At 41.4% G+C, this 26,304-nt stretch overlaps 1 protein-coding gene across 6 annotated transcripts in view; it reads right to left on the bottom strand.

The window, feature by feature from the left end:
* The window catches only part of ehbp1 (EH domain binding protein 1), a 162,242-nt gene that overhangs the window by 72,808 nt on the left and 63,130 nt on the right, over positions 1-26,304 (bottom strand). For all 6 annotated transcript variants that reach the window (XM_086258878.1, XM_086258880.1, XM_086258882.1 and 3 more), the window contains 4 exons: positions 25,615-25,876; positions 20,627-20,873; positions 5,649-5,827; positions 4,461-4,509 (listed from right to left, as the gene is read on the bottom strand). In XM_086258878.1, coding sequence (XP_086115004.1) covers positions 4,461-4,509; positions 5,649-5,827; positions 20,627-20,873; positions 25,615-25,876 — 737 coding nt within the window. The remainder of the gene's footprint in view (positions 1-4,460; positions 4,510-5,648; positions 5,828-20,626; positions 20,874-25,614; positions 25,877-26,304) is intronic.

The raw sequence follows: 26,304 nt of genomic DNA, 5'->3' as shown, positions 1-26,304 counted from the left end.
TGTCTCTCACAGTTGAAGTGTACCTCTGGTGCAAATTACTGACCTCTGTCATCATTTTAAGTGGGGGAACTTGCACAATCGGTGGCTGACTAAATACTTTTTTGCCCCACTGTATATATATATATATATCACACATTTTGGAGAATATCTAGTTTTCTCACTTTCCATCAACCTCCCGACAAAGCTCTGGGTCTGGACTAAATGTCACCACCGCCTGCCCCAGGCCGCTGCTCCCTGCTCCCCCTCCACTCCCTCTCATTGACTGACAGCTATCTATCGCTGTCAATCATCAGCACCTCCTTCCTTCAACCCAACCCCTCATGGTTGCGCTCAGGGCGATTTAGCCTGGTGCTTGGTGCTACACTATCAGATGGCATGACAAATTACTTCTCCTTGGCCTCATTACACACACACACACACACACACACACACACACACACACACACACACACACACACACACACACACACACACACACACACACAAGCAAAAGGTCCAAACATATCGATGCTCCAAAGTCATAAAACATACAAAACCTCTACAAATTAACATGCAAACACATACCGTTTGATAACAGATCATTTCAAAGGCTGTGGATGTTCTGAATTATTCACTTTCTCCCCCTTTTTTTTCCTACCAACCCCCAATATTGATTGCCCTTATCTGTCATAATTCAGCACAGTCTGAGCTCATTGCAATCACTTTTCACAGATAGACGGTGAGAGGAGGGGGCCATGTCTATCAACTGCCCATGAAAAGCAGAGATAGTCGTCGTTTCTCTACATTTCCATTCCCGCTCTCCATTCAATAAATTCTATACTTTCCAATAACTCATCAGGAATCAGCACTGAACAGGTTCTTCTCTTTTCATCAGTCTCTTTCACTCAGATCTGCAAACATTTATGATTTCCTCTTAAAAAGTCTCCTTTCTAAACACCCATTGTCATTTATTTTGTTGTTTTTCCTGCTTTGGGGTCCTTAATCTGCCACACTATGCTCTCTTCCACTGTATCTCATGTCATGTCAGCATTTTCTTTTTATGATGGTCAACTTTCTCTATTCAAACACCCTCAGGGTGCTATATGACACCACCCAGTGCAGTACTAATCTTTCTGCTCTCCTGAACCACCTGGCTTCCACATCCAATCAGTCACTTGCATTTACAGTTGTGCAGCAACGCTGGAGATGTGATACAACACCTTCCAGATACTGCATCTCATAGCATCTCTTCATGATAGGATTTTGAAGCTAAATTAATCTAGCAACCAAAATAAAGCAGCATGCAATGCCAATATTTGACTCAGCACAATCCAGGAGGAAGCAAACTTACCAGAGTATTTTCATTGACTGAAAAATTAAATTAAAAAAACTCCACCAACTTCACTGGCTGCTATCTTTGATATTTTAGTGCTTTGTTTTTCTGAGGGCCTTGCTCTCATTGTTCTGAAATGTGAATCTGCTGTCTGAAGCAGTTTCCTTCCATGAACATGAAGCCCTGAACCTTTCTCTGTGCATGTGAAAACACAAATGTTCTGCTCACTTGGATCAGACATTAAACTGCCAGATTCCCACCACAAAGTCTGAACAACATCTGTATGAATACACTGTGCTGATGACACAGTAAAGTAGGTCAGGTGAATTCGCAGCTAGCAGCCGGTCACCCCATGTCCTCCTTCCTGTCTTCCTCCATTCCAGGCAGCACCTCAACCAGAGTACTTCTACAAATGATGAAGCTAACAGAAGATCTTTCTGATCAGAGTCTTGTGATATTTTCTCTGTACATGGAGCTAAAGGTAAGTGAAAATGAAAGGAACAGTGCACATTTTGTTGAAATGTTAGGCTAAAAGACAAGAAACAAAATATGTAAATATGATCACCGCCCTTTAAGCTATGCATGACATTTAGGAGCGATGGGGTCAAATCTCTCGATGAAATGTTCACTGGTGCTCGGTACTAGTTTGGACTGCCTCAACGCTTTTGACGACCGCCCCTGTGGTCTAATGATGAGTTTTGACACCTCAGTATATCTCCATGAAAAGGTGTTTTGACGACCATTGGAAGAGTTTCTGGGATTTTCCAAAGGTTGCTCCACAGGCAAAGACTACCCTCACTTAATTTCTGATGCAAACAGTCATTTCTGTTCTATAAGCAGGCATGAAATATGACAAAAACGATTCAGTTCAAAAAAGAGCTTCAAGGTTTACTCCTAGTAAGCTTTCAAGGGATAAAGATTTAATTCTTCATAGCATAAATTCAGCAAGGTGTTAGAACATTATATTAAATGGCCATTCAGAAATGATATCATCCATTCTATTACTTTAGCCAATATCGTGAGTCTAACCCCTTATAACACTCTCAGCATTGTGTGAAACAATGACAGCTAAAAATACATACATTATAGACCCAGGTTTTTGAGAGCTACATGAGAACTAACAGGAAGTGGTAGGTAATATCTACCTGTATCTCCATTATTGCCAAATATACATGAGCACCAGGTGTAGATCTCCACAGAGAAGCTGGTCGGAGTACGCCGGCTACAGTGCTGCAGCTATTCACCAGCTATCACCTTCTACGGCATATTCCTATATTACTTATATCTAGCCAATTTCTTCAGGGCTACTTGAGCACCTGGAGGGGGGTGAGGGGCAGTTAGCAGATATGGGATTGGGTCTCTACCTCTCCCTCCACTGTGGTTATTGTCAACAGGCTAGCATTCATGCCTAACAGGGCCACCAGAGGTTATCGCTCAGCCAGAGAGTGTATGAGAAGAGGAAATCAAGCTGCAGGAACCCGACGCATATCGTTCCGTGTAGCCCTCGGGGCCGAAAAGGGGACCGCTGGTGTGCCGTGTGAATACAGGTGCGTGCAGCGTGTGTGTAGTAAGTGCGGGAAAAATACAGCAGTGTGCGAAGAAGTAAATGTGGAGGCGAAGAGCCAGCGGGCAAAAAAAATGTAGATCTGTGTGGAAGGAAACCTTTAACAGTCAATGTGCAGACATGAAGACATAGGGCAACAATGAAAAATAGGTGTGTACATCTGCTTTATGTGTGGGTCAAAATTTGTTAGAAGAGGAGAGGAATGAAACTCTTCTTTTCACACATACATTTTGCAGTTTTGCTTCTGTACAAAATAACATGGGATGGAAATCAGACAATCAAGATGGGATTAAAGTGCGACTTTGAGCTTTAATTCAGGGAGTTTTATAATATACATAAATTTACAACTGTTTAAGAGTGACAACCATATTTATACACAATCCCCCATATTCAGAGGTTCAAAATTAATGGGATAATTGACATTGACGATGACAATTTCATGGCCAGGTGAGACCTGCTCACTTGTTATTTGAAGACAAATGAAGCAGGCTGTTGATTCAAAGTGCTGAATTTGAATTGTGAAGGTTTTCACTGTAACTTTTATTTAATTGTCAATATGAGATCCTAAGATATATTATTGTAAGTGAGCAACCATTAGCCTGTAAAACCCAAATAACCCTCAGACAGACAGCAAAAACTTTACAAGTGGACAAATCAAAAATCGTTTGCATTATTAAAAAGATTGAATGCACCGACCAGCTCAGCATCAACAAAAGGCCTGAAAGACCACAGCAGACTAAACTAAAGAAAAACTAACAGTGTACAGAGCTATGCTCACTGCTCAGATTCAGCCAAATGCTGCAAAACTGACCAGGTAGCGCTTCACCACGCAAATGGATAATAACTCAAAGCATACTGCAAAAGCAATGGGATAGAAATGGGATAGTCTTCAATAACTGACTCAGTCATCTGATTTAAAACCCAAGAGAGCATGCTTTTCGATTGCTTTTCGATTATTAAGTAAAAACCTGAATGCAGAAATACCCACAAACACGTACCTACAGGCAGCTGCAGTAAAGATCTGGGGGAGCAACTCGAGGGAGTAAACACAACATTCGCTGATGTCCATAGTGCTACACCCCGGTTTTACATTTCAGGCAGACATTGTTTTGTTTTTTTTCATCCAAGTATTTTAAAAAGTCTTTACATGTAATTGTTAGTTTGTCCCATTAATTTTGAACCACTGAAAACAAAAATGTATGGCTGACACCAAATCCCTGTTTATACCATTTAAAGCCACTGCTCTAAGCAACACAAGACAAATGTTCTCTTATTAAAAACACACAAGTTGCTAAAGTAGTTTAGTAAGCTCCCAGCATGCTGCTGAGCTGAACACACTTTCTCATCTCTGCCAGGTGACTAAGTCACACACACATCACAGCAGGGGGGGAACATCTTATGAAAACTGTCATTTGTGTGTGCACATGCATTTGACTGTCTTCCTATGTGTGTCTACCAATCCCGTTCAAACCACATAAACACAATATCCATGGATTAATGGCAGATCTCTAAATAAGGCCAAATGGAGATGTGGATGGGAGGGAGCTAAGTGGTGTGAAGGGCCCAGCGGTGGCTGCCTCTTACCTTTTTGTTGTTTTCTTTAATATCCTGAGGATTGAGCGACTTGTAGTCTCTGAAAGAACAGTGGGGAGGGTTGGAGAGGAGGTGAGCAGAGAAAGAGAGAGAAAAAAAATGGTAGACAGAGAGACATAGCGGAGAAAAAGGTGTGTTTAAATATGCGTCACATGTAATGGTATTAGAACTGTAACATGCAATTTCATAGCAGTGCAATCAACAGAACTAATAGAGTGGAAAATATGTAAAAATAACACACCGGAGAGGAAAGGCACACAAGCACAAACACACACACGTGTACACAAAATTATCTTCATGTGTGCCTCCTTGATGGGACTGCAGGTTTTCCATATAATGTTCTTTTGAGTGTCTCACACACACACACACACACACACACACACACACACACACACAATATACTTCAAAGAATTATAATCGCACACACAAGAACAACACGATTAGTGTCGGAAGCAAACATACAACAGTTTTTGACTGTGGAAATGACAGATTGAGTGTTTGTATGAATGAATCACATTAATCAAACACGGGCACACTACAGGTTAACTGTGCAAATATAATAGCGAGGGATTAGGGGTGTAAGAATTCTGAAACCGAGACCGAAATCACGATACAAACACACCATCAGCTAACGGTGGAGTCTTTGAAGCAGCTTGATTTGGATATAGTTAATGTCAGTTTCGGCAACTTACTCAACTTTCCCTATTTTCTGCTCAGTTTCTTTCAACAATTTTCTTTGTTATACAGTCTGCAACATTTACTTTATCGTTCCTCATTGCATCTGTCTGGTTCCAGTTTTCATTAGAAACCACACATAGATAAAAAGTAGATGCTAAAGGAGGATACGAGCTAAAAGAAATTATATATTTCTATCTTATAGGTCTGATGCTTGACTGATGATTTAGACCTCAGTGGGAAACCTATGTCTATGCAGAAGTCAATTTTTAACTGAAAATACATATGACAAATGGGCTTTAATGTCGTCTTTTCTACATTGGGGATTTTTTTTCCCCAAAAGGGGGAAAGAGTAGTCTGGGAGTAACGTTGCACCCCTACAAGTTATGAAAAAAGATTAGGTATAACATTAGGTATAACTAGAACATATGACCTAACTTGAGTTAGTTATTAAGTTCAGAATGAGTGTGAATTTAATGTGATCTGTGCATTTGTGGTTCATACATCAAATCGGGTCTGAAATGGTGCAGCAGAGCGCAGAAGGCCAGCCCGTTCCTCCAGGACGTGGTGAAGTTGGTGATCTTCACCCCACGGTAGTTCTTCGTGACCTCGCGGCACCAGGCCAGCAGGGACTGGCTGGCATTGGGTTTTCCTCCCAGAATGGGGCTTGGGACTGGGCTGGGCTGCAGGCAGGAGGTGGTGGCAGGGTTAAAGGGGTAATGATGGGGGAGAAAGAAGAAAGAGGGAGACTCCTTAAATGTCATGTTTTTAAAATAAATTTAAAAAAAAACATGAGGGGATTGGTGCAACATTCAGATATACATGATTTAATTACAGCTGTCATTTGGGATCACTATATTTAAAGCACAAATGACACCACACATTAATACTTTACCCTTGTACTTTGTCAATTAATTTCCAGAGTATATATTTATGCAGCTCTCCTTCCCTTCACTCCAAAACAACCCCCTTTTCCTTATTTATTACTGAATAAAAATGTTTCACTTAAAAACTACTACCCATCCAATTAGCACGACACCGGGACAGAATGACAGAGCTTGCACACGAATGAACGTGCACACACACAGACTCGTGCCGTAATGAAGGGTCATTCAGAATGCAGTGTATGACCGTGAATAATGTAAACATCTTATTAATTAGCTCCGCCTTTGAAGTCTTATCTGGGTTGAAAAAGCTCTCACCATTAGGAGCCTTTCCTGTCCTAGACTCCAAATCCCACAAATCCTCAGTGGTGTGGAGACAGTGGTCTTTGCCTGACGCCCGTGCTATTCTGATTATTCAGCTGGCTGTTCACTAATCTGGTTATGGAGGGACTGATAAGGGATAATTCTCTCAGATCATTTTGGAGAGGAACGGCAAAAATGTCATAGAGATTTGATTAAATACATTAGAGGCCAATGATCAAAAAGAATGAAACGTGTTCCAAATGCAAGCGTATATCAGTCTTTTGTGCAAAAAAAAAAAAAAAAAAATGCAGTTAACATATGACAAATAACACAGACATCATGAATTATATTATGCAATATGTTTGAGAAAGTTTACAACATAGTCTGTTTTATCTGCACACATTTTTTTAACATTACTCACTTAAATGAGAGCTGTGACATCCAAACATTACCAGGTGATGTTTAAACTTCACCTTTACTCAAGCCTCGGCAGAGGCCAGTGAAGGAAAGAAGTTAGTTGCACATGAGGTGATGTACCTCAGTAACTAGTTAACCCAGTTTTAAGACCCACAGTTGAGAGCTGCAGCTCAAGACAGTTCTCACTGTGTGAACCTCACTCCCCTAACAAGGCTTGTGGTGGCCAACCAACCCCCTCTCTTGGCTGCTTTCGGCTACTGCATTATGAAGAAATAAAGTCGAGGGATGGGAGCCAAGACTGAGGAGATTTGAATTTTAAGGAGATAGAATTTCCAGCGTGCTGACTAATTCCTCATCAGAACATTTGTCAATTTTAGATGGTTTTGTGTTATTTTTACATTATAAACTGAAAAAAAGGCTTGATAATGCCGTCAGGCCTTGCCCTATCTGTTCACAAATGTTTTAATATTAAATATATTTAGTTTACAAGGTCAAAAGTGAAAAAATAAGCCATTTAGCCTATAAGCACAAGGAAGTCTGTTACTCATCCATTGTTGCATTTTAAACTATGACCATGTGCCTGGAGTCTACCAAGAAGCCACAAGCTCCAAAGCAGATGAAAGAGACTGGAGGCCATCTCTAATAGCAGCGCCTAACCTTTGTACCTGTGTGTGTGTGTGTGTGTGTGTGTGTGTGTGTGTGTGTGTGTGTGTGTGTGTGTGTGAGTGAGAGAGTCAATCAGGGCCCGATGGCAGTCTTGGTACAGGGAGACTGTAGCGAGAGCCTGAGGGGCAGGCTCTTGACATTTCCGGCTCATCTTTAAAAAGAGGGCCTTAACCTTTACCCACAGCTCCGTCAGACACGTTTTAGGAGATCTTGACAAAACCTCAGTGCTTCTCAAACAAATGGAAAGGGGGGAAAAAGGAAGCAAAAAAACAAGATAAGAAGTCATAAAATCATGCGGCAAAAAGATAAGGATTATCTTATTTTTAAAATTACAGCATGTGGATAGTGGTTATTTTGTTTTGTTTGTTTCTAACCGTGAGCACTGATCATTCCAAAGACTCAAACTCCAGTCGTGTTCTTCCTTTGCCGCCATTTGTGTGTGCCATTACAATGTGTGTGTGTGTTTTTAGAGTTTCAGTGTGGAGTGGTCTTCCTCCAGGCCTTCCCCTTCTGCTTTTTCAAGTGACGGTTGAAAGTAGCTGTCTAATTTGAGCGCTCTAATTACCTGGGATTAGAGACCAGGTGCTATTAAAGCAATTAGACACACAGCACACTCCAGTGCCGCAGACCCTGTACCCTAGCCGGCAGAAAACACACACACACACACACACACACACACACACACACACACACACACACACACACCTGTGTAACACAGCCAGTGGAAATAAATATTAAGTTTAAGGGAAAGTGTCTTTAAGGCTCATTCACCTTGCCACAAATACACACAAATAATCACTTATACATACTTCTGACTTCAATTAAAAGTATTTGGAGGTGCGTTACTGGAAATTGGCAAGCCATTTTAAAAGCACAGATTAACCAAATGTTTTCTTCATTTCCGACAAACCCCTTGCAGCGACCCTACAGTCATCACAACCTAAAGCGGGTGTAGTTTTCCTCAGACTGTTTCATTACCACCTTTTCCGATAAAGGTTTTACAAATGCATCGCACCACTCGAGCTTTCATATCCATCAAATATTGAACAAATACCATATCGTCCGTTACAGGACTGGCTGCATTTCCTTAAGACACAAACACAGGAGTGCAATTTTCATGAGGAGCAGAAATGCACCCTGACTTATCAAACAGTTTGCTGTCTTGCCTAAAGGAGCGAGTGCATGTGTGTGTGTTTGTCTTTTATCAGTCTGTGTGAATGTCACTGTGTGTGTGTGTTTGTGTGTGTGTGTGTTACACTGACACAGTCATGTAGCTAGCTCGGCTCGAGGGTAGGATTAGCGGAGAGCATTGCCTTGGCCCACAAACATTCCATATTAAAAAATGAAAAGGCAACCTTCATTACTATCAGTGGCACATAACCTTCCCTCTTCCTCCTCCTCTGCTACTATTATACACAGCCATAACAGCCTGGGCAGAAAATACAAGCCACTGACAAGAGATTCCATTATTTCCTGATGCCTCAGTGTCAACAACATACATCTGACGGGGCAAAGAAAGCAAAAAAAATGGAGGAAGGGAAAAGGATGTTAGAGAGAAAGGAGGGGGGTTAAGCTCACTACAATGCCTGAATGAAAGATAGGAGGAAACCTGGGAATGGAAGCATCCAGCTTCCTGTTGGTACTGGAGTCAGGAGGAGGATTTTGGGTTTCACAGATGTGATTTTGGGAGGGTGATGTGAGATCTGAAATAACGGTGATGCTGCTCAACAATGACAGAGATAATTAATAAGCTCTCACAGGATAATGTGGAGCTACAGAACAATTCTAGAGTGAGGTTGTTGTCTTTACTGTAGATGTGGACCATGAGCAACTATTTAATTTACTCTAGATAGGCAAGACAATATTACAAATGCTTTTGATCAAGTGGGAAGCACGGGTAAAGCCACTTTATTAAATAAATAAAGACACAAATTCTCCACTTTATTCAAAAGTAAAGAAAATGTTCAACTGAGCTACTCGAGATAAGCTGAAACCATAAGTTGAAAAGACGCATCTTACCCTACCTCCTTAAAAGGTTTCCAGGAAACATTAATGAAATTAATTTCTTATTTACAAAACAGATGGACAGTCTGAAAATAAAATATATTTCAGTTTTTACACACTGATCAAATCTACCATTTATAATGGAAATGCAAAAAAGAAGTTTTGTAAAAGAACAGCAACAATTTACATCTGTAAGACTCAAAAACAGTCTTTAGCTGTAGAAATACGTTACATTTGGAGCGTGATCGTCAGCACACACTGTGGCGGTTTGTAGTGAAACTATTGGGATAAAAGTCAGCAGCTCCAAGGCGGAGGTTCTCTGCCAGAAAAAGGTGGATTGTTTCCTCTTGGTTGGGGGAAAGTGGCTGTCCCAAGTGAGGGAATTCAACTTACTTATTTAATGACTGTAAGACGACCTGTGAAGTGGTCAACGGTAACTTCCAGTCTCAACTGGATAGTCATGGTGAAAGGGGAGAAGACATCTAGAACACCCTAAATAGTTTGATGCCACTGGGACTAAACTTCAGATAATCATAGGTGGATGGGTGGATGGTAAGATTTTGATTCCAGTCATTAGTTTAGTTAATAAAGCAACTTTTAATTGCTTATTGTAGACAAGTCTTATACCTTTTGCCCCACTAACAGTGTGGAGAATTGCAGAGTCAAGGGTAAAAATCTGAAAGAAAGTCTACTAAACTGTACCCAAACAAAGATCAACAAATGTAAACAAAGTCACGTGGCATTAAACATGGGGGCTAAAGCACACAGAGGCCACCAAACTAGCCTTTCTGAGTCATAAAAAAAAAGACACAAGTCAAACATTTTAAAGTGGCAGCTTTGTCTCTCACTCTGGGGCATGACGCTTCAATGGAAACTTAACTGGGCTCAACCCAATGACATAAACCCACGACTCTGTGGAGAGAAAAGAGCTTCCGTGTCTTTCCAATCTCACTTTCGAGGCTTCAAAGCAGTGTCAGAGTGTCAGATTTGAGGAGGTGTTGAATCTCATACTCTTTAAAACTTGTAATCCGCTCAAGGAGCCTAAGGCAAAAAAAGAAAAAAAAGGAAAGGAAAGTCCATGCACACACATATACACGCAGTGCAAAGTACACACAAGACACACATACATGCATGCAAACAGCAGGGACATACACACTTACTGTATGGATAACAACATCTTAGAAATGGTAGCCTAACACACTCCTCTTATCCAAGATACACATACTTGGGGAAAAAATTAATACCTGCTCATATTTAAGAGGATAGGGTTGGTGCACTTAAGTGGCCTGTCCATCCTGCTACAGAAAAACCTCATCTGATTGGCTCGTCTCCAAATAACCACATGCTCAATTATTTAATTGCACCTTCAATCAAAACAAGCAATTTGTTTAATCTGAGCTTTCCAAGTCCAACGTCTTCACATTAGGAAAAACACGGAGCGGAAAAGAGAGAGAGAGAGAGAACGATCACCTCGCGTCATCTTACCCATGAAATTATGCTTCGGATTTCAAACGCTGCCTGCGTGAGAGCGGAGGGGAGGGAGCAAAGTCCAATCAAAAGTTCAATTATGTAAATGGAGATGTGAAGTGGATGGGGCAATAAGGAGATTGGGGAGAAGGAGGGGTTTGTGGGGGATGGGGGGCAAAAGGGTGGAACAGGAGAGGAGAGTGAATGTAGCGTAAAAAATAATACACATTAACATACAAAGGAAATGTATGTCTCATTACCTTTGTAATCAACTGGGGTGGGGGCCTCCTTCCAAAGAGAGGTATGAGTACGAGAGCTCAGACGCTGTTTAGTTAAGTTGGGCTTTATTTTACGAACAGGTGGAAACAGAAGGGCAGCCCATCTATGACACACTGAAATTGCTTCAGTAAGTTTTCATAGCTATTTAACAAATCTTTGCACTGTGGCTTTGTGTACTGTCACCAAGTAAAGAAATATGTAAATAAACTCATCATGATGGCGATGGGGGGGAGGTTGCTGGTGATTCACGCTTTCCATCACTTGCAGGCCAAGACAGAGGGCCTTTCGGCAGTTGGCTACAGAGATGTAAAATGCAAAAATCTGGAAAAGCGGTTTCCTTTTCCAGGACCGTATCGCTTCCAAGGCCTATTTTACTCCACAGGCATAACCACGCAAAGCTGTCTTTAAAAAAAAAAGCATACAGGAGAGGACAAGCCTTTGAAATTGAAATAAAACCATTCACTGGGGGAAAAAAAAAAAAAAGGAAAATAAAATGGAGGGAGGGACAGTGCCAGCTTGCAGTGTGCCCACCCACCCGCTTACTCGCCTAACATGTAACACAGGGGCATAATGCGGTGTAAGCGCTGGCTTTAGCTTGTCATGGAAACGGCAGTAGCATTACCCACACTCACGCCTCTGCAAATTAGCTTTGGCTGTGGGGAAAAGGCATGCAGGGTGGGTAGGTTTGAGATCGAGTACGTGCGGTGAGGATGCTGTCTGCAGTGGGGACAAACCAAGACAACATCACTGATGGTAAAAATGTCCTACACTCCATTTCTTTGAGTCCTTCTCCATCTGCTTCCTCTCATTAGTTACACTGATCTAACAGAGGATACTTCAGACTCCTCCTGAGCCATTCCAGTGAGCCATTTCCTTCTCCTCAATCACCATTTCATAAAATTACACTGTCACTAGCTCAAACTGAAACCTCACAGTTGCCACTTCAAACACCGCTCAAAATCAGTGTATATGGTTGCCCTGTATATGGGTACGTATGGCCAAGACATGCCTTTGCCAGGAAATAAACTTACATTTTAAAATCCAGATTTGCACAAATTCAAAGTCCGCCCACATCTAATGTTCTAATTGCCTCCTAATCTCCCTCAGATAAATAAGGTTTGTGAGAAAGAGGAGAAAATGGGAGGCTGCTTTTATAAATCTATAGTGCATTAGTCTGTTTTAACTGCCATTTCAACTGTGCACTTGGTTGAGCAGTGAAGGAGACAAACTTAAGAGACTGCAAGTCTATGAGGACCTGTGAAAAACACAGGTGAAGCAGCTCTGGAAGGCAGGAAGTCACAGAACAGCGTTATAGCAAAGACTACCTACAACTACTTTCCTGCTGTTACCCTCTTGGAGTTGATCAAATTAGAAAAAAATAGGCAAAGGTAAGTTTGCACATAGATTTTAATTGAATTTTTTTTAATGCAGTTTGGCATTATTGGCGTGTCCTTGTGGCTCTGCTGCACTTCAATATTCAAACCATTCGATAAATCTGTTCAAACAGTGTTTGTCTGTTTATTTGTAACTGGGTTTTTTATCCTGCCACCTGACCCCATCACATTCAGCTGACACACACACACACACACACACACACACACACACACACACACACACACACACACACACACACACACACTTTTTTATAAATCAGAAGACATTTTCTGAGTCACGGGCCCTCAAAGTACCTTCACCTTCTAACTTCTTACAAACAAAAGACACATTTTCAGAGCTAAAAAACCCATCTGAGATCAAAATTAGATTTTAAATCTAAAGTCCATTTTTTTCCAGCAGGATTTCTTCGTGACCAACATTAAAACTGCACCTTAACATCCATCTAAATCTTATGCTCTTCCTCCACCTTCTCAGATAAGTAACAAGGTTTAGGAGAAAGAACAGAGAGAGGAAAAGAAGGTGGATGTTGTTTTTATAAATCTATACCGTATTAATCTCCTTTAACTGACATCTTCAACAAACAAATTAGTGGTGCAATGGATTCAGAGATGAGCTGGGCTGATAAAACCACCATTTATCAATTAATCTAAGCCAGGGCAGGGAAAACTCATTAAGGAGGCCACTTTAGGAATTATGTTCTGCAGGTAAAGAGGCAGTTTTGTGTGTGTGTGTGTGTGTGTGTGTGTGTGTGTGTGTGTGTGTATACATACATACATACACATGAGGAGTGTGCGTGTTTTTTATTTTATTTTGGGGGGTGTTAACACAGCGGTTGCTTAACCCCGACACTACAGACTGCCATTGTCCAGCGCAGCGTGGGCTCCAGAGTGATGAGAGGGGTGATAGCAGAGCCAATTAAAATGAACATAATTACAAAGTCACCCCTTTGACTCCTGATCAGAATACACATGCATCAACACAGAGAGAAAAGGAGGATGGGTGTGGTGGAGGAGGACTGACAGGAGCATCCGGAAAGAGAAAAAGTTTGGAGAAAGAATAGAACATTTAAGTGACTAAAAGGCAATAATACATCTGGGTGGTGCTTGAACACCTGACTTTAATCTCTATAGGCCCCTGATGGCTCCACCTTCAGCAATTTCTCATTTTTAGCATTTAATAGTTTATATGTTGAAATGCTAATTATTAGATCGCAGCTTAACATGACACTGTTCAGTAGACATGGAGATTCTGAGCAGCTTTATTCTTCTGAATGTCAGTAATCAATCCCACAATCGACCAATTAATGGACAGACATTTATGCAGCAACTAATTTGAAGAGTAAGCAGTCATTCCTTTTGCCCTCTCTGACTTTGTTTTTTTAAACATGAAATACGGACTATAACTGTTACAGTCATAATTTATAGTGTCAAGTAAATAGTTTATCAAGAATTGGGAAAACCTCCTTTGACCTAAGCAGGATTTATGCATCAACTCCTGCTTAGGTCAAAGGAGGTCTGTGAAAGCTCAAATACAAACTGAGAAGGATGCCACCAGGTGATGTGAGAGTTGAGCACTGGAAATGCCACTTAGTATTTCCTATAGCACATAAAAGCACACACCTGCATACTATAATAGGCCGAAAGAGGGGGGCTGGAGGGCTTTAGGAAGAGGCAATTAAAGCCTTATCATTTCTACACTCACTCTCTTTTCCTCAAACACAGACACAAGAGTGCACGTGTGTGCATGTACACACACTTGAACACACCCGCACAATTTGAAAGAGAAATCACTGACTAATTCATAAGATACTTCCAAGGTCTTTTTTAAATTAAGGAGAACGGTTGGTTTAATTCAATTAAAATGTAGGAAGGGCCACTTAAAGATGACGGGAAGAAGGTTCAGCTTCACTAAGTGAGTGCGGTTTTCAGGAATGTGCGGGGGGTCTCAGGCCCTCTGGAGGTCCAAGGAGTTTTCAAGTGCATGGACTTCTATCTCCTCAGATGAAGTCCCCTTAAACCTCACCCCAAAACCCAGGATCCTTCAAGGTTTAGGCCCACACACACCTGGAGCACCAGGGCAGATTAAGACCAGATTAAGATAAAGTTACCCCTTCTTCGGCTGCTATGTCATTCAAACCCCTGGCCTCTACGGCCACTGGATAGAAGGACACACAAGACAAAAAGGTTTGGTTCCTACACGTGCACACATACGCACACACATACACACACACACACACACGCACACACAAAGGACTTTCTGGTCATCCTCATAAGCCCTATTAGTCTGCCATAGAGCCTCTCATAGCAGACATCAATCATGGAGGGATTAGTCAATTCCTTCTCTAAATGAGTGGCGAGGGAAACTTCCCTTCAACTCAAAAGCAGGTCTCCTTCTTTCAGAGATTACACAGCGATTTGTTTTCATTTTGTTCCATCTTCATCGTTTTCTGTTTGACTTGCTTTTCATTTCTCTCTCTCTTGCTCTGCGTCTCCCTCGTTCTCTCCTGCTTGCAGCTTGTGAGGTAATCCTTGGCAGATAAAACTAAGGAGGACTTACCAAAGGCAGATTACAAGCGGCGCTTTGCGGAAGGCCCTTTTACACCAGTCGGCGCGGGTATTGAAGAGAGTGAGCTCTTCGCAGTGCTTAACTTGTGAACTCGACATGCACCCAACAGAGGAAGAGGTGGAAAAATGATAGCCGCATTACAGTAACTGGATCAAAATATATCCCTCACAACACACACAAGACAGCACGTTAATACACACAACAAACACACACACTTGTCACTTCATGGCTACCAGTGAGTAAAACTGAAATGGGAAGGGTGTGTAATATTAATATTTTTGTTTGTCTACTTGAAATGATTAAACGTGTAAATGCCTGGTGCCCTGTGAGACTTCAGGATTAAAACTGTGCCTCAAACATGGCTCGAACTGTTCACCACCACTGGATCTCATTTAATTGATGCAAACATATTTAGTGATGATTTAAACAAACAGCCAAAAGTATACGTATTAAATATTTCCTTAAACTTCTGAGACTGCAGACCGTACAGAGGTTGGTATCGTCTTCTACCTTTCCACTAACTTGATGACAGCGATGCCCTGCATCTTGAAGCAACAACAGGAAGCCCGATGATTGGACCTACACCGACTGAGAGAAGAAACTGGGTCTCCTTTCTCCCACAAGATCCAATGACAGACCACTCAGAGACGGCAAAAAAAAGTTTGGGGAGGGGTCCACGCTGAGAAAAGGTAGACACTGAAAGGTAATTATTTAGCCTTACTCCTCTCGAGGATTATTCTCCTAATATTACACAGCTTATGGAAAGGCCAGCGTGGCCAAAGGGAGCCACTGAGGCTTCAATGCTTTGGTCTCAGAGACGGACCGCAATGCCCATTTCCTTGCTCATAGCGATGCCAAGTTCTGAAATTTAAGAAACACAAAACACTCTCCTGATCTTTTACTTTTAACCCAGTGGTTCTCAAACTGTGGGGCATAGAGCCACTTCAGGTGGAGTGTGGACAACTCTTACCACAAGAGTTTACTGACACCATCTTGCAGAGCTTTACATGTCAGAAAAATGAACCTAGATGGAAGTGTGCTTTAAATGAACAACAGTCAACAAGGCATTTAGTTTAGCATTTAAGCTCCAACTATAACGAAGGAGGCTTTTAAATCTACAGTAGCTGCTTAAAAACATCGTACCCAGTCCACTTTCTTTATGTCCTCCATCTGAGTTTCTTTGTGTAAAGGTCTGCAAAACTTATCAGAGAAGATGAATTAACTTTGGACTGGATGTAATGATAACAAGACGAGAGACCTTGCAACGGGCAAAGATCAGAAGACAAGAGATGACTGTCCTTGTCTCTTGGGCTCCCCTCTGTCCTCCAAAAACATCCCTCAGTCGTCACAGTAACCTCAGAAACACTCCACAGCACGGATGTGGTCCTCTCCTGCCGCGAACCTCGGTGAAAGCTAATTAAGAAATATCGCAGCCTTCTGCGAACTCAATTAAATAATGTTAATTTATTCTAATTTCAATTTGGAGGTAGTCTGAACAGGAGGAGGGGCTGTGAAAACATGTGGGAGAGGAAGGAGAGCTCTGGCCTCTTCCTTCCCCCCAGCACAGGAGCTCTCACAACCTGCAAAACTCTATTTAATTTGATCCCTTCGACTAACGTGGGTAATCACTGAAGCCCTTCAAATGAAGGGGAGAAAGAAAACATTCCTCTAGTGTCTAATGTGAGTGTGCTTGTAACAAAAATTAATAAAGGGAAAAGTGGTAAAGATTTCATGTAAGATTATGCTTGAAATATTACTCGACATACAAAGAAATAGGTGATATTCACACAGTATACAGTTAAGGAACAGCCTAAAAAAAGCTTTTGAAAAGCAAACGCACACCAGTTCCAGGATGTAATGTATTGACAGATAAACCACAAAGTTGAAAATTCCTTACTGTTTCCAAGATTCTTTGGCAAATATTAAGATAACACAGAACTTTTTCTTTCAAACTTCTGCCCACGCGCATAATCCAACCTCCAACTTTTCTTTATATGAAAATAAGGCAAATAAGTCACGAAGCGGAAACTTGATGAAAATCCAAAGATCAGAGCATCTAAGTGTAGAGCGCTCTGACTACAGAATAGAGATGGAGATGAAACAAAAGGAGGAGCAGAGGATCACTGAGTTACAGCGAGGGAAAAGAGATGGACTGAATCAGACCAGACAGAGCTCACAGCCCGCCCAACAGGAACTCCCTCTGTTCATTTAAATTAATCCCACAGATGTTTTCATCCTTCCAGCTCCTTCACAGATGCTACACTTTAAACTTGACGCACTTCAGGATCTCTAGACGGGACAATGGAATCACATATTGGTATGGGAGCTGTGAAGCATCTAAAGCCCCTTTCAGACATGCTCTCCTTTCCATTATTTTCACGATATCTTAATGCGTCGGCTTCATGTGTCAAAGAACAAGCCCGGTCACTTCTCTGTCAAACTCGCAACAGCCATCTAAGCATTCGGACCTAATGACAAGTGCATATAAACTTTCAACATGGTAAAAACCGGACTCATGTGCAGTCATATGTACAACTTTACAACTGTGTATACATGACATGTTGGTCTTTCTGTCTGGACATCATAAGACATTCTGGATGAAGTTTCAGTTACGACACAGTATACACGATAAAATGATCTGCGGTCATTTAAGACGCCCATGGTTTTGGCCACAATCAAGCTATTATAATGTAGTCTGAATCTGGCATCAATAACAATGGTGCAGAGACAAACACTGAGAAGTGTAGCTACATTTCAAGTACTTTCTTTCTACAAGCCTTATTCACCGATTCCTAGAAGCACCTTTTAAGCTAAAATTCACACATTAACACTTTGATAGGAGCATTAAGGTTTCAGTATCTTGCCCAGCAATACTTCAGCATGCAGACTAGAGGAGCCTGGCGTCAAACCATTGACCTTCTCATTGACAGATGTCCCACTGTATCTCCTGAGCCACCGCTGCCAAGGTATGACCTACCTTCACATTTCCTCAAACACAAACATCACCCGAAGTAAGGCACCTTTAATTGATCATTGAGGCAAAGGCCTCCTTTTTCAATTATGTTTAAAAATACATACTCAAAGTCCTAATATATTGTTCAGAAAGGTGCTATCTGCATATCCTCTTCAGTATATAGCAGGGTTTTGTTGGGACCTACTGTCCACCAGTCATGAGCAACAAAACAAAAGCTTCTGAAACCTCTGTAGATGCTGCATTTACATCTGAATCTACATAAGAACTTGAGTTAGTGCCAGCCCATGTGTTTCACTGGCAAAAATCCAGAGCACCGAGCTCATATTATTCTTAACGTAAATCCAATCAATATGTGTAATACCTGTGTATAGAATAAGTGGGCGCACACCATATGTCATGTAGATGTCCTGATTTTCCACAGGCTGGCACTGAAGTGGCTGGTTTTAATGCAATGACAAGGAGGATGAGATTGCATCCAAGAAAACGTTTAATCCTAAATCTGTTGGAGTGAATGCAAACATCTTTCTCCATGACTGTAGTTGCCTTGTATTTTCTTGTTAGAACTCTTGCTTGGTTTTTACAGGTTTATGAAATATCTTCACCGAAGCATTGCTCGAGGCGCTGACCCTTAAACTCGTTTTCTATTTGTTGAGTGACCAGCCATTTAAAGCTTGTTCCTCTGCTGCAGCGAATAAATGTGTTAAATGTAATGGTGAAACGAGACAAGCTAATCTCTTTCGGTTACCAAAGACAAGATTTCATTTAAAAAGAAGAAAAAAGAAAAACTCATACTAACCCTTCAGGGCAGGTTTGTAAATGTAGAACTGAATATGGTGGCTTTCTGGATATCAATTTCTATTCACATTGTGAGATTAAACTGAATTCTGTGTGTGTGTTTATCTCAGCCCTACATACAATTTGCCCACATTGGTAAAATAAATATGAATGAAGAGTAGACGCCTTATATGGGAGAGGCGGAGGTTAGCTGTGTTTTGAGGGAAGGTTATAACTGCCCGAGTACATATTCACAGAACTGAGCCTTGGGCACACTGGAAACTATAAGAACAGATACATGCATACATTTACACTCTGTGCACGTTCCTAGCGTTATGATGTGTTGGTTTTGTCGTGGCCTCTCATAGTGAGGATGTCTCCTCTTAATCCTCCCTGACTTCATACATTCAAAGGTCATCTCACAGCCCATGTGTAGGCTGTGGAGTGTACCATGGTGCTGGGTGTGAATAAGAGGGAAAAAAAACCCTATTCACACTAGCTGTATATGCCAACAAACCCTGTAGGCCTATCCTTGTTTACTGTGAACATCCCATCTCTCTCGCGCTCTCTCTCCACAATTCCCTGGAAATGTTCCCTCTCTTTTCTGCCGTCTTATAACCCTTCACTATCCTCAGCATATTCTTCATTTCACCCCTCCTCTTCAGTCACAATTCATTCTCTAAACCCCACCTTGCCCCCTCCACACCAAGCTCCAGAGGCAGGGGCATCTCTTGGCGAAGTGTGGCCCACCACAGGCCACTGGCTTTGGGTAATTAAAGTGGTTTAGGACCCCTCACCCATGGTCACAGGCAACTGCAGCTGGGTGATAAAGGCACTGTGCCATAATTACATGGACGGCCAGCATCACCGCCCAGCTACACTAAAACAGTCAGCTAGCCAGCTGCATGGGGAGGAGGGACCTGTGTGTGTCTATGTGTGTGTATGACTAACTGTACTGTGTTTGCGTGTATGTGTGTGCATGGGCACAGGGGGTCAACACCCCCTTGTGATCGCTCTGCTGTAGTTAAGCCCCCTGTGTTTAAGCCCTACACAGGCTCATTGAGCCCCTACACACACACACACACACTCACAATTTTAACCCCCACTCATCCCCACACCCCCAGCCAATCATTCCCCACCAGTGGTCTGACTCCTGCCGTGAGTGTGTGTGACCATCAGCCATTTAATTAGACCCAGCCATGATTTACCTAATTTAAATAAATAAATAAACATATGAAAACACCCCAATAAACAAATACCTATATTCAAATGAGGAGCTGGGGAGTTTCATGAGCATAAAGAATGGTGCAGGAGATGAGACTGTGCAGGCGGAAAAAAAGCTAATGTAAGGACCACTGGATGTGGACACACTACTGCGAACACACACATACACACACAACACACTCAAAATGCTTCAACTCACTCACTTATAATAAAACATACTGCACGGACGAGCTAGAGTGAATGACAGGAAGTAGACATGAGCTGAGATCTGTTGAATTTTGGGGTTCAAGCTCAGAGATTTGAATTAAATGTAATTAAATGAACTTAAGAGTCTGCGAGGCCGACAAGTAGTTGATGAGATCAAAGTTAAAATCAAAATCTTAAATTGCTTTATTCTAAAAGGTATATTTCTCACAATAGAAAGTAATGATACGCTGCAGACACAGCCACAGTGCATTTCTTTCTGTATTTTTCACATGCATCACATGGGGATAAATCAAGTTTTTTACATTCCAGCAAGGACTGCGTACCTTGGGGGAAGAGGAGGCCAGCTCTCTCCCTATCATTGCTGCCAATGGGCTGGGCCCGACGGGCTGGGCTCTCTCCCCATCAGGGCCAGATGTGGGTTTGTGGGGTGGTAAACTGGGGCCAAGCCCAGGGCTAGTGCCCGGGGGTGGGGGAGCTCTCCTCTTCTGGCTGCTGGCCACATCAGGTGAGGGGCCACCAGCATCCTGCTGCACAGGGCTCGATGTCCTTGGCTCGTAGAATGGGTTGGATCTGGGAAAAAAAGGGAAAAGAGAGATTGGTGTAATTTATCCATCGAATTTATAAAAAGAATGAGCTGTAAAACAGTATTTCACTAGGCTGGAGCTTATTCAGAACAGCAGAGCTACACTGTTTTTGATGATCCTACAGAAATGATTTAAAATATTCATACTTATATATATAAAGTCTTAAATATTACAGTTATATCCCGACTCGCACTTTAAGATCCTCCTGATCTTAAAAATAAATTTAAAAAGCTAAACCAACAGACACAATATTCTTCAACGAGCAGAACTGGGGATACTGGAGGGTGGAGGATAGCGCTGCTGGAGATTTTTTCCTGTTAAAAGGGGATTTCTTCCTCCCCACTGTTGCTTACATGGCATACTGTGATCTTGGGATTTTTTTCTCTATTATTGCAAGATCTTTACCTTGCAAAATAAAGGGCCTTGGGGTCGTTGTTGTGTTGTTGTGAATTGGCACTATATAAATAAATCTGAATTGAATTGGAAAAAAAGCACTGATAATGGCCACACTAACTGTTCAGCCACATTTAGAGCAGCTATAAAATCTTCCTATTCTCATTTTTAAATACAAGTTTATAATATTTTCTTTTTTGTTTTCTTGTCCATTTTTGAATTTTAATGTGTTAGTGACTTTATTGTTTTTTCTCGTGTTTTCTCGTGTTTTTAATGTGCTCTTCTCCCTATGAAGTCCTTTAAACCTTTACATGTGATTCAGGGCTATACAATAAAACTAAATTTCCTGACTTACAGCAGCAACACAAGCATAAAAGGCTCCAAAATGCCAATAAAGTTAACATAAACCATCTCAAAGACAGACATATAAGCCAGAGGTGGGACCAAGTCATTGTTTTGCAAGTCTCAAGTAAGTCTCAAGTCTTTATCCTCAAGTCTCAAGTCAAGTCTCAAGTAATGTCAGGCAAGTCAGAGTCGAGTCTCAAATCACTGGTGTAAAAGTCCGAGTCAAGTCACAAGTCTGAAACTTTGAATTTCAAGTCCTTTCGAGTCTTTAAAAAAAAAAAAAATGAAAAAATAATGTTGCAGTTATGCTAAATGTAAATATTAGACCATGTAATTTTAAAATCTGTGTTTTTCTCAACACATGACAAAATAGTGAACTTAGAAAATATACACAAATTGTGAAATTGCACCTCTTTAAAATGCAGCTCAATTAAACTTAGCTCCAAGAATAATTTTCACCAACAGTTCTGAGATAAGCTGCATGTTATTCTTGGATGCGGTTGTAGGACCAGCTTTAAAATCGCATGACAAAAATATCATACACATTAAAAAAAACTGTATCACCAACGTAGCCTGGACAACATTTGCTAGTTAGATGAAGTCAGCTATCTCATCGTAGCATATTTATATGCATATTTATAATCATACGGTTCTTGGAGTGAGTGCACACACTCATGAAGTTTAGTAACTTCAGGTCACTGCAACAAGTCCAGGTACAGTTTACCGCCGGATGGGTGCAGGACCTTGAAATGCACCGTGTAGAAAGTAAAGACCATCGTACCTATCATAAGTTTACCAGTCTCACAAATCGTCGTCATAAATACACATTCGTTAACCGTTTATTAATAGGACCTTTGAGCTCAACGGTAATTAATTAGTAGTGGAAATAATTTCTGGTAGCATCACAGAAATGTAGCAGTGACAATAATACTGTATGCTGTAATCGTACTGGGCAATTAGTGATACAAAACAACTGTTTTATCCTGTGAATAAAAGTATATGTTTTTGTCAATGTACCATAATAACAGAAGCGAAACGCAATATTGTGTCAGGACAATTCACTATTTATGCACAATAAATAAAGGAGCATAGCGCGACAATTTCTGTTCAGCGCCAGACTTGCTTGTAACCTATATCACCAATTATGTTATGAAAATGACGTATTAACTACTAAAAAACACTGACCTTCGTGTAAGTGCTTGGAGCAGACTAACCTGTGAGCTGGAGTGTTCTGGGACGTTATATTTGATCTTTGAATGGCTGCAATCCAGGCCACCCGTCGCGTCTTTGTTACTTCGGAAACATGGCTTGAACAATTTCTCTTCAACGACATAATCCGATAACAACCGATCTCTTTACCCGTCGGCTTCCCGTGGCTGTCATGCGACCGGCTATTGCAGTTAATAATACAACGGCTTCTTGACATTTTTGTGTTTCTTTTTATCGCTGTATAACTGATTTTAATTGAAAGCCTGCGTGCGCTAGTACCGCTTGCCACGAGTTCCCAGAATCCTTTGCGGTTCTACCCGTGAATGACGTCACATTTTCAATCTCTATATAATATGCATGTTAAATTTTATATTTGGGGTAAAATATCAAGTCTTTTCAAGTAAACCGGTTCAAGTCCAATTCAAGTCCCAAGTCATTGGTGTAAAAGTCCAAGTCAAGTCACAAGTCTTAGAACATTTTTTCAAGTCAAGTCTAAAGTCATAAAATTAATGACTCGAGTCTGACTCGAGTCCAAGTCATGTGACTCGAGTCCACACCTCTGATATAAGCTATATAAGATATAAAACCTAATTTTTTATCTTGTAAAATTAGGTTGTCGAATACAAGAAAACATTAGAAAATATGTATATATTTTGCCTAATCATTAAACATTTTGTTTATAATGACCTATAATAACCATTAGGACCTTTTAAAGACATCCTAGGATCTAACTATAAATTCATTAATAGGGAAACAAAGGTATGGTGCAGCACAATGAACAGCACACAGAAAGTGGTAAGTTAATAGAAGATGCAGGTGCACTGAGGTCAGGACTGTGTGACCTCATATCCTCACTACCCAAGGTGGACTACTGACAGACAGGCCAGAGCACGACTGACTACATTACACACACGCACAAGCACTCACCAAAACACACACGCATACACATACCACAGTGTTATCAATACACAGGCATGCTGGTGGCAATGAAAGCAGGGGCACGGCCTTAAGACATTCACTCAACATGCAACAAGCAGTCCTAAACAAACAAGAGAATTGGATGGAGGAGGAGGAGGGGGTGAGAGGAAAAACTGATTGACTGGGTATCTGTGAAAGAGAAGGTTGGAGGTACTCAGTGTCCTACTGCAAAGTGATAGAAGGGGGAAAAAAGGAGGGAAGTGAAGAAAAGAAAAGGAGGCAGGTCTATAGAAAAGCTCTAACAGACCATCGCTGGCTAAAAGACATGTGAAAGGGCTGCAGTCAAAACACTGCGCTGCCCTCTTGAACTTTCTATTCTGCAGTGAGCTGCTCCTGATGTAAGAGACAGAGAAAAAGAAACACACCAGTCAATTCCTGTCTGTCTTTGGACAGCTGAGAGGAGTGAAACCTACGCCTGTCTGTGTGACGGCTTCGCTCAGTGGCAAAAAGGGGTTTACATTGACAATTTGGGCACGGCTGCTCTTGTGGAGATGGTCACACACTATTGGTGAAACGGTTCACTGATGGGAACACTTCAGAAGGATCCCCACATCAGTGTGAAGCTAAGATTCAACCCCTAAAGGTTGGCAACCTTTACTATCACAAGATAAAGTCTATATTGAGCTTTTAGAGAAGGTGACACAGCCTATTAAGTATAAAATAGCCTAACATTTCAGTAAAAACTGAGATTCACACATACACAACAAGCTACCTTTTTATGCTGCGTTCAATGACAAAATTTTTTCTTGTTCATTTATTTAATTTCAGGAAGTTCCACTGAGATTAAATATTTATAAGTAAGGGTTGCACAACACAGCCACCAAACTTAACTAAAATGAAAAATTTTAAAAATGCAGCATATACCAAAAAAAGTAAACAAATAACCAAAAAAACGCCTCCGTTGCCACATTCATCATATCTTTAAATTCAACAACAGATAGAAGCATCTTTATATTTTCTTCTTTACAAAGTAGCTGACAGCACTGATGAACCGAAATGATGCAGAACAGGAACAAGGAAGAGGGAATGGGAGGGTGGGGAGCAAGCGTAAAGGAGCTCCAAGGTGAAATAAAAATGAGCAGAGTCTACGAGGAAGTGAAGGAGAAAGAGGGAAAGTATGGGGCAACAAGTTGATGGGAGGGAGAGGATGGGGAGGACGGGTGGAAGACTGAAGAGGGAGACAAGGTTAAAGAATGCAGTGAAACAACAGGGCCCTTGTTCCTGTTGAAAGAGCTGCCTCGTCACTTTGCCCTGTTTGGAAGGGGGGAGCTGTGCCTACAAGTGCTCCTCTAGAAGGAGGGGGAGCTGCAGGACTCGGGCTGCCAGCAGTAATCGAGAACGTAACAGAGCGCTTTAAGTATCGCTACTTATGAAGAAAAGTGCAATTCCTCCAATGGCCACTTGAGGCTAGTGATCTGAAACCCTTAAATCTACATGCTTTCTATTTGCCACCAGGGGGCGACTCTTCTGACTGCACAACGATTTTCTGCGGTGTAAAAGTCTATGGGAAAATGGCCCTATAGTCACTTTTTCAGCACAGTAGACACTTTCCCAGTCAGTTTATAAGCTCAATCACTGGTCTCGGGTCAATAAAACAATAAAACATGACACTTTAAAAAAAGAAAAATAGCACAGAATAAGGTGCATGCTCTTTACTTAACAGCATGTTCACGCCTCATAATTCAAAGTTACTGTGTCATCAAATGCAAAAAAAACCCCCGAAAAAACAAAAAACAAACACCATTGTTTGAAACAATTCATTGGACATTGAAACAATTGTCCAATGAATAACAAAATCTTACTTGTCGAGCTCCTCCTCGTTGTGAGAAGTGTCCGCATACAGGTACTTGCTCATGTCAACGGGCCGGACACCTTTCCTCTGCCTGGGTTTGGGAGGTTCTGGATCTGGCTGAGGGTCTGTGTCCTGGTCAGGCTCATCAAAGGGGTTCCCCGGACATGCTTGTGTCTCTGGCTCATCTGGCTCGTTGAACGGATTTGAGTCGTCGTGGTCATAAAAGGAACTGTCGTCAGCCCGCGGTCGTAGGACCGGCTGGGCAGGGGGCTCTGACAGAGGACAGAAAGCATTGACAGCATGTATAAATCATGTTACTCCTAGACTTGACATGAGCTTTGGTAGCTTGTGATCTCAGTATGTTGAAGAGATAGACAGCAGAGAGAAACAAAATAAATGTGCCTTAACCTCCTAAGACTGGAACTCTTTCATGGCATACATTTTTATTTCTCTTTGCTATTTGGGCTGATTGGGACCTGATGAATGTAAAAACAAAGAATTATCTTTTTACCTGATGTAGTTTCTGAGAAGAGGATATCAGGCCCTTGTACAGTAAAATTTAGTATTGTGGTCTAGACAACCCAAAATGTGATGTCCACATATGTGGATGCCAGCTCCTAGAAGGTTAACTGCCTATTTGACTTTTCATAAATTGTGTGGATAATATTTAGTTTATTTCAACATTTTAAGGATCCAGGTT

The sequence above is a fragment of the Aulonocara sp. 'chitande type north' Nkhata Bay genome, linkage group LG13 (assembly GCF_057382095.1).
Source record: "Aulonocara sp. 'chitande type north' Nkhata Bay isolate Kocher_YH1m ecotype deep benthic linkage group LG13, A_spYH_male_GT1.1, whole genome shotgun sequence".
In the NCBI taxonomy this organism is placed as follows: domain Eukaryota; kingdom Metazoa; phylum Chordata; class Actinopteri; order Cichliformes; family Cichlidae; genus Aulonocara; species Aulonocara sp. 'chitande type north' Nkhata Bay.
The sequence above is the reverse complement of the archived record's forward strand: the minus strand, read 5'-3'. Positions and strand labels throughout refer to the sequence as shown.